General features: G+C 39.9%; 1 protein-coding gene and 1 long non-coding RNA gene across 4 annotated transcripts in view; both read right to left on the bottom strand.

Annotated features, from left to right (window-relative positions):
- slc5a10 (solute carrier family 5 member 10) overlaps window positions 1–15,144 on the bottom strand; it is a 73,491-nt gene that overhangs the window by 15,303 nt on the left and 43,044 nt on the right. For all 3 annotated transcript variants that reach the window (XM_081607361.1, XM_081607303.1, XM_081607324.1), the window contains exons 10-12: window positions 7,453–7,560; window positions 7,201–7,351; window positions 6,917–7,085 (exon numbers count right to left, since the gene is read on the bottom strand). In XM_081607361.1, the coding sequence (XP_081463487.1) occupies window positions 6,917–7,085; window positions 7,201–7,351; window positions 7,453–7,560 (428 nt within the window). The remainder of the gene's footprint in view (window positions 1–6,916; window positions 7,086–7,200; window positions 7,352–7,452; window positions 7,561–15,144) is intronic.
- Window positions 9,772–14,031, bottom strand: LOC145551777 (uncharacterized). The gene is made up of 5 exons (XR_014087716.1): window positions 13,181–14,031; window positions 10,584–10,717; window positions 10,271–10,407; window positions 10,079–10,162; window positions 9,772–9,965 (listed from the first exon to the last, which is right to left on the bottom strand). It is a non-coding gene; the product is annotated as an uncharacterized LOC145551777 (long non-coding RNA).

The following is a 15,144-nucleotide window of genomic DNA, read 5'->3' as shown; positions in this document are numbered from 1 at the left end:
GCTTTTGAATAGGGTTTACACACATGGTAAAATGATAAAAAGGGGGGAATGTTAGAGATTTTTTGGTATTATCATTTTGTTTCAGGTTAAAGTGTTCTCTTGTTTAAACTGTATGTGTGAACTGACCTGGAAGTCACAGCTGCCTGTTATCTTCATGTGAAACAGTTTGACCGAGATTTGAACCGGGCTCAGATCAGGGGCCAGATGTTAAATTGTTTTACGACCTTTGCTTTGTTTAGGTAAAATGTTTTACGACCTTTGCTGTTTTTCCTCTGCTGTCTATCTTGCCTATCCTCCCTCTTTGAAGTTTGAGAATAAAAGACAAGCTGTATCCAAAGAGAAGCAGAACGCTCTGTGAACAGCTCTGAGAAGCAGTTGACAGAGTCTTCTCCTTTTGCTTGCAGAAGTTTAGTCATACATTCATCTACGTTGTCTGTGGTTCTTTTATGTAGGTTCTAGGAAAATACCTATCACTTTATAAAGTGACAATAAAAAAATGGCCTCCTGTCTGGACTGCAGCCAGTCCACGCAGTTTTACCTTAGCTTGTATTTAAATTACATATATTTATTCCCACGTCCCTTCGGGCCTGTCCCCTAACACTCCTTCATAAGGGCTAAATGGTTGAAAGAATGACAGAGAAACTAGTTGCTTTTTTGCATTAAAAAAGAAATAGAATACTGGCTCTTAACTTACTGGTGTTATAAGCTCAGATCCTATTGCAATCTCCAAAATGTATAATTTTATAGCAATTTATATTTTTCAAAAGTAACTAAAGTAAGTGTGCCACTTTTATGAATCACATTAGGATTCCTACACTTCTGTTATGGGAAGCCTTTAAAGGCACATGTGAGACGACACTTTCCTCTTTAGGATTCATGGGCACGGTGTGGGAATTAATCAGTGATCATCTTTTACTAATGTTCAAAGATTATATAAGCAATAAATTACAACAACCATGAAATGGGCTCTAATAGCTCTCATCAGTGTTGTAGTACTCGATATCGGTCTCGGTCTCGAGACCATTATTTGATGGTCTCGGTCTCGGGCGCTGAGGACTCGGTAATTTATTTCAAGACCAGTCGAGACCGCAACTGTAAAAATATCACTATACGTGCAGCAAACTGTCCAGTTTATTTGTTAACATCTTTGTTTTCAGTGGATGCAAAACGCACCGATAAAAATCCAACTAATAACGTGACTTGCCAATTACGTGTTTATGTTTCTCCCCCCTCCCCCCACCTTTCACTCGCACGCGGCGCTCCAAGACATGCGCAGTGGTTTCCTCTCAGAGGCAGAAGGTGTCTGTCTAATAGTAATAGAATTGCGCTGCATAAATGATAAGAAATCCGGTGGCCACAGCTAACTCAGCAGCGCTTCGCTTTCACAGTCGGTGGGGACAACGTCTAACTTTTTTCATCACTTAGAAAAGTATCTCAAAGAAAGGTAAGCTCTGTTGACGTAATGTTAGCAAAGCTAGCTGTACAGAGACACATAAGCATTGTGATGAAAAAAAGTTGACACTCACTGCCTGAATTATTGTGCAGAGATGTTGACTGACTTGTTGCACATATGAGACAACGCTGTGTCCAAAAGTCTGCAATGTCACTGCGACATTCAGGAGCAGAACGATTCTTCTGCACGGGTCTTTACTTATTAGATAGGACTGGAGTGTCACTGAGAGCCTATCAGATTACCATACGCTGTGAGAATAGCATACATCAGAGGTTCCCAAACTGTGGGGCGTGCCCCCTAGAGGGGGCGCCGTGCCATTGCAGGGGGGCGCGGGAAGCCGTCAGGATGAAAAAGAAAAACAAAAAAACATGAACGCTGTATACGCTGGGTTTTTACCATAGAATGGCCAAGTCTCTGTTATTCCTTTGTCAATTTGATACAGTAGGTGTTTCCACACTAACCATATCTGTGTCCTCTGTCACTTTCATCAGCAGTTAAAACTGTTTAATCCGTTGTTAACATGTGGTAATCTGTTTTTCCGAGCCGCCTTTAAACGCAACATGAGCGCTACGACGCTGGGTTTACACCTGTACGGCAGCGAAGGAGACCTGCTGCTGCTGTGAGGAAAAAGTTTGGGAACCACTGGCATACATGTATCTACTTCTTGCTTGTTGCTCCGTGGTCAGTGTTCATAGTTGAGCATCAGGGTTTTGACTCAGTTGCTATGTTTAATGGTGCAGATGGTTTCTGACATGAGCAACATGGGTAAACACCCAGGGCGTTATCTTTTTAGGGATGGCATGAGACCACTGCGGATCGTAGCACAGAGATGGAAGCAAAGCAGAACAAAGAGTTTGTTAAATTTAATATTGATTAAATTGATTAAGTATTTAATATCCATGTGTTTTTATGGGAATGTGGATCTTTCAGATCAATTTGAGAAGTAATTTTGATCATATTTCGCATTTTATCATATCATGTAGAGCACGGCGGTGGTCTTGGTCTTGTCTTGGTCTCAGGTTAGGTGGTCTTGAACACAACACGGGGTCTCATACATAAGGCCGACAAAGATCCTCTAAAAATAGAAAATTGGAGACTTGTCTGACTTTCAAATATTGATTATAAAATGTTAGCTCTGGTGTATGCTAAGAAAAAGATTTGAATTGAGATAAGTAAAAATCTAAGTTTATTTCCTGGCATTGGATTAATTAGATTATTTTATGAATTCCAGTGCTTTGATGATTTTCCTTTACTTTTATGAAGCATTTGACTCAATTCAACAAACACTACAAATTTTTGGTTTTTGAGAGTGATTTATGAAGATAATTAAAATGTTTTATAACAACATAAACAGCTCAATTATTTTATATAAATTATTTTGTACAGGAAACCTTTGCCTGGAAGGTTTTCTGTATTAAGAGGTGTATGACAGGGCTGCCCAATTTCTTACTTTTTGAATTTGATCATGGCTGAACATTTATTCTTAAATGTTTTCTCAATGTAAATAGTCCCGGTTTAAGTTTTAATAAAGAAGTTATGATGCCACAACTTGTAGATGACACAGTCTTGTTTTTTAGAGATGCACTAGCTCCGAAGGGATTATTTTTGGTAGTGTTGTCAAAAACTGAAAGTTTGTATATCCTGGTCTCTCCCTTTACATTAATGATGTACTATGTAACAAAATTAACAGTTTATTTGTCAAATTTGTTTGGAAGAATAAATATCACCACCTAAAAATATATACTTAGAGAGCACAGGTATTGGGGGTTAGAACTTTTCAATTTTTTCCACCTAAGCAACACTTTTAAAGTCAAATGGATTAAAAGGTGTTTGGAAATTTCATAATCTTTATGGAACTTTATTCCACACAATTTATTTAAAATGGTATAGTTGTTAAGCTGCAACTTTATTGTTTCGAAGATACCAGTAAATGCATGGTGAATTGTGTTATCTGCATTGAGGGCTTCCTTCTATAATCATGCTCACGCTTAACTTAGGGGTAACTTGACTCAGAATGGAGTTACCTAGTTGATATTTTCTGTTCTGAAACCAAAAACCCTGATTATCATAGAGCCGGGTAGGTTTGTTCAGAGTAACTGCTTACTAACTAAAACGTGGTCATGCTCTTACTCCTCCCACTACTTTTTTGTTTAAACTCCTTTTCTTCTCTGTTATTCTGATGTTATTCCTTGCTGTCTTTGCTCCTGCATTGTTCTTTCCTGGCTCCCTGTGGCTTTTGTAAGTTTTTATTCTTCATTTTTTCATTAAAATTACCAAATCTACTCACTGCTTCTGCCTATCTGTATTTGGGACAACCGTCACCATATCATGACAACTTTGACCAAAAGAGAAACACAGCAAGCACAGATATACTAAGCCTTAACCATTATCTATGGGAAAGTTGGTTTCATCCAAGACAGAGACAGAGCTAAACACAGAAACACTGAGCCAAGAGTAGGGCAATTATCATACTGTAATAATTGCACTGTTTCTTTAAATGTCATAACACTTCTGATTTATTGTGATAAAACCCCAAAACCAAAAGTAGCAATAACGGCAAAATTATTAATGCTACTGTTACTTTTACTAGTTTCTACTATTGGTTTTGTAAGAGCAGGAGCACCATCTTCCATTTCGTGTCTTGAGTTTTTAATAAGCGTCACAGAAACTATTCTGGTTGGTCGAGTTTATGGGACGAGTTTCTCAGATCTCCGTGTGGCCGCGCATATTAACTCTAAGTAGACAACGCATTTGATATGGTTTGATGCATCGTGTAACCGGAAAAATAATAATAAAACAATATAAAATGAGCGTGATGCGTGACTCCGAGAAGAGCGCGAAAGCTCCTCAGCGGGCTGAACCTGCATGATGAGGTTAGCGCTGCTCGTTATCCACTAACGCTCCGGCCAACCGGGACCATAAACTTTACAGGGAAGACGGACACAGAGCCACAGGCTGGGCAGCGCGTTGAGATGGAAACACCGCATATAATTGTTCGTTCACAAAGATAAATCATTCTCACCGCTCCACTACGCGACCTCTGAATTCGCTACAAGTTATTCCTGCGGTTCACATTGAGCTGCGCAACCAGAGCTAACGCGGCGGGCTTTAAACTCTTACCCAGAGTTCTCCAAAGGATCAGAATTCCTCACAGTAGGTTGATGTAAATATCCATACAGGTCAGTCTGTGTCCAGTTTGAGTGAAAGGAGGCGCGCGAGCCGCGCTGAAGTAAAGCAGCGGCAGCGCGCGATTCAAAGCGCAGAGGCGCCAGCTGTGCGCTGATTGGTCCGCGCGCTGCTGGCTTTAAATGCATAAACTATAAACCTATCTATTACAAACCTATCCTTTAGGAATAAATCTGTTCTGCTAGTGAAATGCTAAGAGATAAGGAGACGCTTGCAGCCCAGCTTTAAAAAAAAAGAAAAAAACGATTCGATTTTTTTTATTTTTATAATTATTTTTTAATTTTCCTAAAAACGTAAACAGCAACGCTTAGCTTGGCGGCGTGGCTAGTAAAGCATGGCGGGCCGCCAGGCTTATAATACACTGGGGGAAACCCTGAAGTACTGTGAGAGGAAAAAAAAGAGTATAAAGTTAATGACAACATCCTATCTGTATAAATTTTAGAGTGGAATGCATGAAGACAAGTAATAGCAGTTGCAATGTTAGTTTGTTATAGTAGTTTGTGGTAGAAGTAACATATTAATCTAATTTAAATTCAAATTTAACTCAAAGCAGTAAGTAGTACATTTCATGGAAATGCATCTGTGAGTTAAGTCTTTAAACCAGGGTGTCAACCTGCTAACCAGAGTCAGCAAGTATCCACTAAAACATATTGGACTAAATTGGTCTACTGACCAGGTGTCAGGCTATTGTAACAAATTATGAGGCTAGTCTGAAACCCAAGGGATTTCAGAAAACAGAAATGCCCTTTGACCACTGTGTCATAATTCAAACTCCAAATAATCTTTGCTTCCCTGAAGTGGTGCATGCCTTTATTTATGTTTAACAGATGACTGAGGGAGAAATCTTGTTCTTGAGAAAATTCTCTTGGTTTGAGTTGTTGAGCTGCATGCCAGAGGACAGCAGACACACCCAGAACGTGTTCTGTTAGAAAACCGACTGCAGCACATTGGTCTTTACATGCAGGGAAACAATATTTCAACACACTAGTATTATCTTTGAGAACACAATCTTACTGCAGCATTGTTATCTCCTTTGTGGCACTCCATATTGTCTTTATATTGCAGCTCTAAACTTTCACTCACACCTTGTTAAAACAATGACTTGTATTCTTTCATCTGAGCGCAGACTTCATTCAAGTTGTTTTCTACACAGGAAATGATGGACAATACACTTCATAAAATGAGTGAGAACCACAAACAAACTCAAGTGTGTTCACACATTTAAACAAACAAAAAAATCAGTTCCATGCAAAGCAGTGAGATGAACTTCTGTGCAAGTCTAATAAAACAGTCTGCAGTACAATACAGAAGGAAACACAAACAGTTCAGAGATTAAACCTTGAAAGCTCAGTTTTATGCTGCAGTATGGTGCTACAAATGGGGTACATTTTCTAATATACTTGTTGCTCTATGGCCCTTCAAAAATGGGCTGAAATTTTAAATGTAGATGCAAAATAAAGTTCCAAATAGAACAAAATTTGTAGAATTACATTTACAAGTGAAATATTTTACATTAAATATTACCAAAAATGTACCTTACTTTATGTATTCCATAAATCATGGGTGTAACTTCAGTAGTCTTGTGCTCTGGGTGAAAAAATGTTGCCACAATAGTTTAATGTTCTAGTTATCATCTGTGTTATTTACTTGGTTTCAAATGGGAAAATAAAACATTTTGCAGAAGAGAAAGTTAAAAACACATCAGTTATTAATCTAAATATTACCACAGATTTATCTAGCTACCAGGCACTGTTTTACAGATTTAGAGAACTGCCTACAGATTATACCAACAACCAAGGTAAACCTCTGTCATTTTAAATCATATTTGCGCAGATAAATTCTTATTAATTTCCAAGGAAACTCAACCACTTTCAAGATTTCTTGAACTGCAAAATTCAAGAAATTGAAAGAGTGAGAGCAGGACCCCATTTCAGAGAGCAGGGTTATTAAGCCCTGTGTATTTAGCAATAATTGATCACATACGTAACATTTTTCACTTGTTTTTATATATATTTGTACAAGGTTATTATAAAATTTGGATACCTATAGAAGAGGAGCAATATGTTGTGCTGCAACATATTGCCCTGCAGCTTATTATGGGTCAATATATTTTCTGGCAACATGTTGCTTCTCTTCTATAGGTATTCAAATTTTATAACTTTGCAAAATTAGATATAAAAACAATTGAAAAATGTTAAGCATGTCTTAACTTATTGCTAAAGCGAACATTTGCTTTGCAAAGCACAAACTGTGAGCATGTTTGTGCTAACGTCATACTTGCTCATTGGTCCTCTTCCAAAAGACTGCCAGTGTGAAGACGGCTGTGACTGGAGGGGCCAGGTAGCTTGTCACTGATTGGATGTAGACGTAGAGCTGGCCGCTATTGGCTGATTGAAGGATGGGTATCCACACCACGCTCACCACCACCAATATCACAGTGACAATCCTGGACAAACATTAGCAGTAACAAAATCCAAAGATATTTAGTTATTGATCTGTTACGGATCACTGCATGGTAAAACAGCGTTCTGATGACGAAGTGTACAGGTAATGTAGGGTACCTGCCAACCAACAGCAGCTCCCTCTCAGAGGCTCGAGGGCGGTGTTTTTTCCAGATGTCCATGGTAAAAAGGGTGGAGCTGCTGTTGAAGATGGAGGTCAGAGACGACATCAGAGCTGCCATCATTACTGCTATCATGAGCCCCCTCAAGCCTGCAGTCCAAACAGACACACACATACGGAGAGATGCGTGCTGGTAAAAACTTAAAGTGATTTAAATATTCAGAAATGAACGTAGGGGAATAAAAACTTACCACTTGGCATGAGCTCAATGACCAGTTTGGGAAAGGCAATGTTGGAACATCCAACCTCTGCTCCACAGACCCGTACACACTCCTCTGGATCAACACATCCCACAGTGTCTGAAATACGAAGAATAGTTCAATATCTTCGCAAATGGAGTGGAAAAGAAAACCTGTTTCTTTTTCCACCCAGCAGGAAGCTCTTAAGGTGTCGAGTCACGGCCAAAGGCACTGTTTGCGCAGTGATGCGAAAATTGTATTTTGCAAACTTTTAATATTTGTGGACATTTTGTTGTCTTTGCATTATTGTGCAGACTGATCAGATGCACATTACTCTATCGCAACAAGCGTTATTAGCAGGAATGACTGAAAGGCAGTGGCAGATAACTTAATTGTTGTATAATATTATAACAGCCTGGAATAAATGTAGTTAACAGATTGCTTGCTTTAAACAAGCAATCTGTGCCTAAAACATCTATATTTTTCCATTTGCAATAAGATGAAAGATTAGCATGAAATCATCAAAATGCTGCCACGTGTAAGGAAACTGCTGCTACAAATTCTTTGCCAGAAGAAAAAAGTATTTGGATGATTATGAATTTCAAGATGAAAGGTTAATTTGCAGGATTCAGGATGTCAAAGAGGGCTCAACAAGAGTCAGGAAGTTTCTTGCTGAGGAAGATTCCAGAGCTTACTAAGGCAAAAAGAGATGCAGCTGTGAATGGATATACAGTTAGGTTAAGACTTTTAGTTGATGACTCTGACTGGAACAGCAGCTAGGGAGCCACTTCTTTCCAAGAAAAACATTAAAGACAGACATTCAGCAGGAAGGACAAGTGTGGAGAGCAGATATTTTGTATCTGACGCTGCTGTTACATCTGACTTTCCCCTTTGCAGGAAATAAAGACATTTTCTATTCTAAGACTTGAGCAAATCTAAAGTCACCACATTAAAATGTATGACTTGTGGCCATGAGACTCCACAGAACGTCTATCTATTGAAAACCTGTGTACTATTTGTGGAAATCTATACTAACTAGATTTCATTAGTTGGTCTATTATTTGTAGCAAGTTATGCTACAGATAAGCAGCATTATGTAGCATTATTTGTGTAGAAATAATGCTACACAAATTTGATGTACTATTTGTGGATAAAAGATTGTGAGACTAAATTTTTTTTCACTAACCATAGTAAAAAAAAAAGTTTCAGCAAATAAGATTAGCTGAGACTGCAAAACACATTGGTGTTTGTTGCATCCTTAAAAACTCAGATTTTTGCTTTTGTGCAACTTTATTAAACAAATTCCACAGTTCGAGCGTACAGCGCATGTAGTTTTCTCTTTTCCGTACACATTCACAGGTCATGAACTTTGAACTCCCATCATGCATTGTGTAGTTCTTAAAGGGGCATTATTAGGACAGAAATCTATGAAATAAAAAACCAAAGTAGTTTTAGCACATATTTAGCCATAAACCAAATTAATTGTTTTATCCAAATACTAAATGAAATGAATGCTTACCCAATAAGATCAATATACTTATTACTTTAACATTATCAAGTTCCTAAAATATTTTCAGGACTCTACATGTTTGTGCCAATTTTTTGACCAAGCCAGATCAAACACTTTCCTTAAACAATTTTTTAAATGACCTTTATGGTCTAATGTAGGTATCTTTATAACATGATATATATATTATAAATGTTCTCATGAGATAAGTCATATGTAGAGCTTAATGTGTTTTATTAATGAATACAAAAAAAACAATAACAAAAAACACAACATCCCAAGTGAAAAACAAGTATACTTTAGTATACTAAATTTTAACATACTCTAGTATACTTTTATCGATGTACATAAATAAACTGTACTATTTTGGAACAACTAATTTTGTGATTGGTATACATTAGTAGTATTTAAATAGTATTAAATTACAACTAATAGTATATTTTAGTATTCTATATGTACTTTTTTGGAACAACTTCAAGTGTACTTAAAGTATACTTTTTAAATATCATATTTCAGAGCTTTATTATATTTTGATATTATATTTTGAGTGTAATAATTCTGCCTCAGAATTATATTAAAAATATATATTTCAGATACTTCAAATATATTTTAAATATATTATTAATATATTAGTAATGTATTTAAATTACTTAATTTTTATTTTTGATTTCCTGCTATTGATAATAAACTATAATTTTAAATACTTGTGAAAGTCTTTATTCCTCTTTTCCATTTTGCACATGACATGCATAACTACACTACAGTATTTACATTGTTTTAGGCTAAAATTACATGGAAAGATTAATTACACAAGATGTTCAAGGTAATTCAAATATTTTGTTTTATTACAGACATTTTAAAATTGTCCAATTTTACTCACAACTTTATCAACTTTACATAAATTAGCAGTTTAGACATCAAAAGTGAACACATGAACATGAAAATTTAAGTGTGACAATAAAACATGAAAGTGTGGATCAATGACAGAACATTCCCGTTCACTGCACCTTACAGGAACCTACAAAAAAGAACAATAGAGCAATTAAACAGACAAAGTATTTGTATTTAAAGAGAACAGAAAAATGGCAAAAAAATAATAATACTTACAATTTTAAGACATTTTGTACTCACCATGTATGTGACATCTGTGACATCATGATGATGATTGAGGCCGGATGCCTGGGGTGGAAAAACATTTCTGGATGTTTTCTTTGCCTGTTTATGTTAGAAGTAGAAAAAAATAGTCAGCAATGTCATAGAATCAGTTGATGTTAGCCTTAACTATGAAGCTGTTTTAAATGTGGACTTAAGGAGACAAACTACCTTAAAATCCTTCCATCCATGATCTGAACACACTGATCTTGCAGGGTGGTGAGGGGGGCTGGTGGTGCCCATCTCCAGCAGCCATCAGATGAGAGGCAGGGTTCACCCTGGACAGGTCACCAGTCCATCACAGGGCCCTGAAAACCAACAACAAATTAAAAAAAAGAAAGATAAATGTTAGATTAACAAGGAGAATAAATTCTGTCCAGTTATCTTTAAATCAAATCATGTTAATTAAGCACTTGGTGTTGGTAACACAGCAGTTTTTGTTGTTGAAAATGTAGCTAGCTCCTCATTGAAAAAACAAACTTACATCATGAAGACGATGTGGAGGTTCATCCTCAGAGCTGGTTGGTGACCTGGTGGAGCTTCTTCTGAGACAGGAAAGTCTTTAGTTTCCTAACACCTGATTTCTCTGGCTTCCTCTTTCATCTTCATTTGCTTAGACTGCAAAAATATGTTGAAGATAAAAACATTGATGAACGAGTTAGAACAACAACCTCACAATATCAAAGTCTCTCTGTCTTATGGAGCTTAATTAAAACCAGGTTAGTTTATGAATTAAAGTATAAGTCGCAACAAACAGCCTCCATGCAGTTATAACATGAAGCTGAATGATTGCTATAGTAATCATACAATCCATCCATTTTCTTCCGCTTATCCGGGGTCGGGTCATGGGGGCAGCAGCTTCAGAAGGGAGGCCCAGACTTCCCTCCCCAGCCACTTCTTCCAGCTCCTCCGGGGGAATCCCAAGGCGTTCCCAGGCCAGCCGAGAGACATAGTCCCTCCAGCGTGTCCTGGGTCTTCCCCGAGGCCTCCTCCTGGTGGGACGTGCCCGGAACACCTCACCAGGGAGGCGTCCAGGAGGCATCCTGACCAGATGCCCGAGCCTCAACTGGCTCCTCTCGACGTGGAGGAGCAGCGGCTCTACTCTGAGTCCCTCCCGGATGACCGAGCTTCTCACCCTATCTCTAAGGGACAACCCAGCCACCTTGCGGAGGAATCCCATTTCGGCCGCTTGTATCCAGGATCTCGTTCTTTCGGTCATGACCCAAAGCTCATGACCATAGATGAGTGTGGGAATGTAGATCGACTGGTAAATCGAGAGCTTCGCTTTTTGACTCGGCTCTCTTTTCACCACAACGGATCTCCCGCTCCCTTCTTCCCTCATTCGTGAACAAGATCCCCAGATACTTAAACTCCTCCACTTAAGGCAGGACGACCCCCCTGACCCGGAGAAGGCACTCTACCCTTTTCCGGCTCAAGACCATGGCCTCGGATTTGGAGGCACTGAGCCTCATCCCGGCCACTTCACATTCAGCTGGTCCAGTGTTCCACGACCAGGACGAAAACCACACTGCTCTTCCTGAATCCAAGGTTTGACTATTCGACGGACCCTCCTCTCCAGGACCCCTGAATAGATCTTACCAGGGAGGCTTAAGAGTGTGACTCCCTCGCCCGGACGCGGATCACCGGGGCCCCACTCTGGAGCCAGGCCTGGAGGTGGGGCGCAATGGCGAGCGCCTGGTGGCTGGGCTTTTACCCACGGAGCCCAGCCGGGCTCAGCCCGAAGAGGAGACGTGGGTCCCCCTTCCAATGGGCTCACCACCTGTCGGAGGGGCCAAAGGGGTCGGGTGCAGTGTGTAACGGGTGGCAGCCGAGTGAGGGGACCCTGGCGGTCTAATCCTCGGCTGCAGAAGCTGGCTCTCTGGTGGGGAAGGAACCGGAGCTAGTGTGCAAGGCTGAGAGGTTCCGGCTAGAAATAGTCGGCCTCACCTTGACGCATGGCTCTGGTTCTGGAACCAGTCTCCTTGAGAGGGGCTGGACGTACTTCCACTCTGGAGTTGCCCACAGTGAGAGGCGCCGGGCAGGAGTGGGCATACTTGTTGCCCTCCATCTCAGCGCATGTACGTTGGGGTTTACCCCGGTGAACAAGAGGGTAGCCTCCCTCTGCCTACGGGTGGGGGGATGGGTTCTGACTGTTATTTGTGCTTACAGGCCGAACAACAGTTCAGATTACCCACCCTTTTTGGAGTCCTTAGAGGGGGTACTGGAGAGTGCCCCTCCTGGGGACTCCCTTGTTCTACTGGGGGACTTCAACGCTCACGTGGGCAATGACAGTGAGACCTGGAGGGGCGTGGTTGGGAGGAACGGCCCCCCCAATCTGAACTCGAGTGGTGTTCTGTTGTTGGGCTTCTGTGCTCGTCATAGGTTATCCATCACGAACACCATGTTCAAGCATAAGGGTGTCCATATGTGCACTTGGCACCAGGATGCCCCAGGCCGCAGTTCGATGATCGATTTTGTCATCGTTTCATCAGATCTGTGGTCGTATGTCTTGGACACTCGGGTGAAGAGAGGTGCAGAGCTGTCCACTGACCACTACCTGGAAGTGAGTTGGCTCCGGTGGTGGGGGAGGAAGCCGGTCAGACCTGGCAGGCCCAAACATGTAGTGAGGGTCTGCTGGGAACGTCTGGCGGAGTCCCCTGTGAGACGGAGCTTTAACTCCCATCTCTGGAAGAACTTCGAACATGTTCTGGGGCAGGTGGGGGACATTGAGTCTGAGTGGACCATGTTCCTTGCCTCCATTGCCGAGGCGGCAACCTCGAACCCGTTGGTGGACACCTTCGGTGAGGGATGCTGTCAAGCTGAAGAAGGAGTCCTATCTGGCCTTTTTGGCCTGTGGGACTCCAGAAGCAGCTGATGGGTACCAGCGGGGGAAGCAGCATGCGGCTCGGGTGGTCGCTGAGGCAAAAACTTGGGCGTGGGAGGAGTTTGGAGAGGCCATGGAGAAAGACTTTCGTAATCATACAAGTCACAATAAAATTGATATTTATGAAACCAACGTAAGTTATATATCTTTACTGCACTGATTATAATTAAATGAAGATAATTAATAAGCAAACTTACCACCAGGTAGCAACACTTAGCAGCCTTCGTCCCTCCGGGCTCCTTTTGTGACACACATTTCATTTCCATCGGTTGTTGTCCCGTTGTGTTGTCGTCTAACTCGGATTAGGACGTCACCAGCTTGACTTTACCAAAATTAGTAACTATTATCAAGGCCCTCTCTACTTTTACGGCAATATTATGCAAGTAAAAATGACTAATTTAAACAGCGTCTGTTATCTTCCCTTTGTTCAAGTTTTTTCTTCTCTTTGTGGAGTTTTTTTTAAATAAATGAAAGTGTGCAATACCGCCACCATCTGGTCTGGAATATGAACTGGAGCTAATGCCGTGGATTATAAGGTTTTACATCACACATCTGAAAATGGATTGGATATTTTCTTAAAAATTACATCATGATTATCCTTTTTTTATCTTATGCAATTTTAATAAATAGTAAAAGATTATTAAGGCACTTAAAAATTCATACATATTCATTCATATTTTGTTCACTTAAAGTATACTTTTATTTAATATATTAAAAGTGTATTTTGGTACAATTATGTTTAAGTGTGTTTAAAGTACTAATTTCGAAATTGGTACAAGTATATTTTTAGTATACTTCAGATATACTTATAGGTAGTACACTTAATAATTAGTATACTTTCACAAATGTAAGTATGTTTGAATTATACTACACTATTTTTTCACCTGGGAAAACCCTAAGAACTTTTACATTTAATACCTAAAGTTCCAGAAATCTAGATCCAAACACCGAATTTATATAAAAATGTTTTACTATGTTTTATCACAAGACACAAACAGTAGACCTTTTAAACTTATGCCATCTAGTCTACTCAGCAATTTTCTTTTAGAGAGGAATCTGCACTTACTGCTTTTCACGAGTTGACAGTTGACTCAATTAGGCTAAACTATTCTAACACTGCAGCATATCCATTAATACTTCTCATTAACGTTCCTCAGTTAATCTTGTGAGTTCGCTGTTACGCTGTCTTAAGGAGCTGTGTGAAGCTGACACCCGACCCATGTAAAACAACAACAACAACAACAACAACAACAACAACAACAACAACAACAAAACCCAGCCAATAGTCTGAGTGATTAGTGCTCTTGTGCAGGTGTGTGCAGTTAAACATGAGGATTTTTTTTTATTTTTAGGTCATCCTAAAAAAAAGGATGACTTGGCTTTGGGGCAACGTTTTGGGACCCACTTTGCCCCAAAACAAACCAAAGTGGGCTACTTCGTTAGTTCTATTTGTGCAAGTTTGTGCCGTTAAGATTTTCGTTTGTGCAGCTTTCGTTTTCGAGATATTAAAAGTTATAATTTTTGACCCAGCCCCCCATCTTGCTCCAAAACAAACCCAAAGTGGGCTACTTCGTTAGTTCTATTTGTGCAGGTTTGTGCCGTTAAAACTACCGCAGCGAAGTTGTTTTCAAGTTGGATATTGAATATTCGCGCTCCGCGGAGTGAGCGGCGCCTAGCTCAAGGTTGATCCGATTTATGAACCTTAATTATGGCCAGCCGTTCTCTACCGCTCCCTCCTCTGCGCTCGGAGGTTCACTTAGGAACTGTCAACAAATTGCCGAACCAAACACTCCTAAGAAACAAATGTAAATAGATTAAATGCCATGTGACTAGCTGACACAAAATTCATGCTGTTACATGAAACGCACTGTTCTCTAGTGAATTTTTAAGTAATACTCAATATTTTAATAATTGTAATATTAAAAAGTACGTTTTTTTTCTTCAATAGTTTCCAAGCCATGTGCCCCATTCACTCAAAATCAGTGTGAAACTGTTCTTCTAGCCACAAACCTGCACTAACGAAGTAGCCCACTTTGGTTTGTTTTGGGGCAACATGGGGGGACGGTGAACTCTGATGACCTAGAAAATAACTTTTAATATCTCAGAAAGCAAAGCTGCACAAACCAAACTTTCATCGGTACAAACAGAGCACTAACCACTA

This window comes from Poecilia reticulata, chromosome 1 (assembly GCF_904066995.2).
Source record: "Poecilia reticulata chromosome 1, P_reticulata-male-v2, whole genome shotgun sequence".
NCBI classification, from domain to species: Eukaryota; Metazoa; Chordata; class Actinopteri; order Cyprinodontiformes; family Poeciliidae; genus Poecilia; species Poecilia reticulata.
Note: the sequence above shows the minus strand (reverse complement) of the source record. Positions and strands in the feature narration are given on the sequence as shown.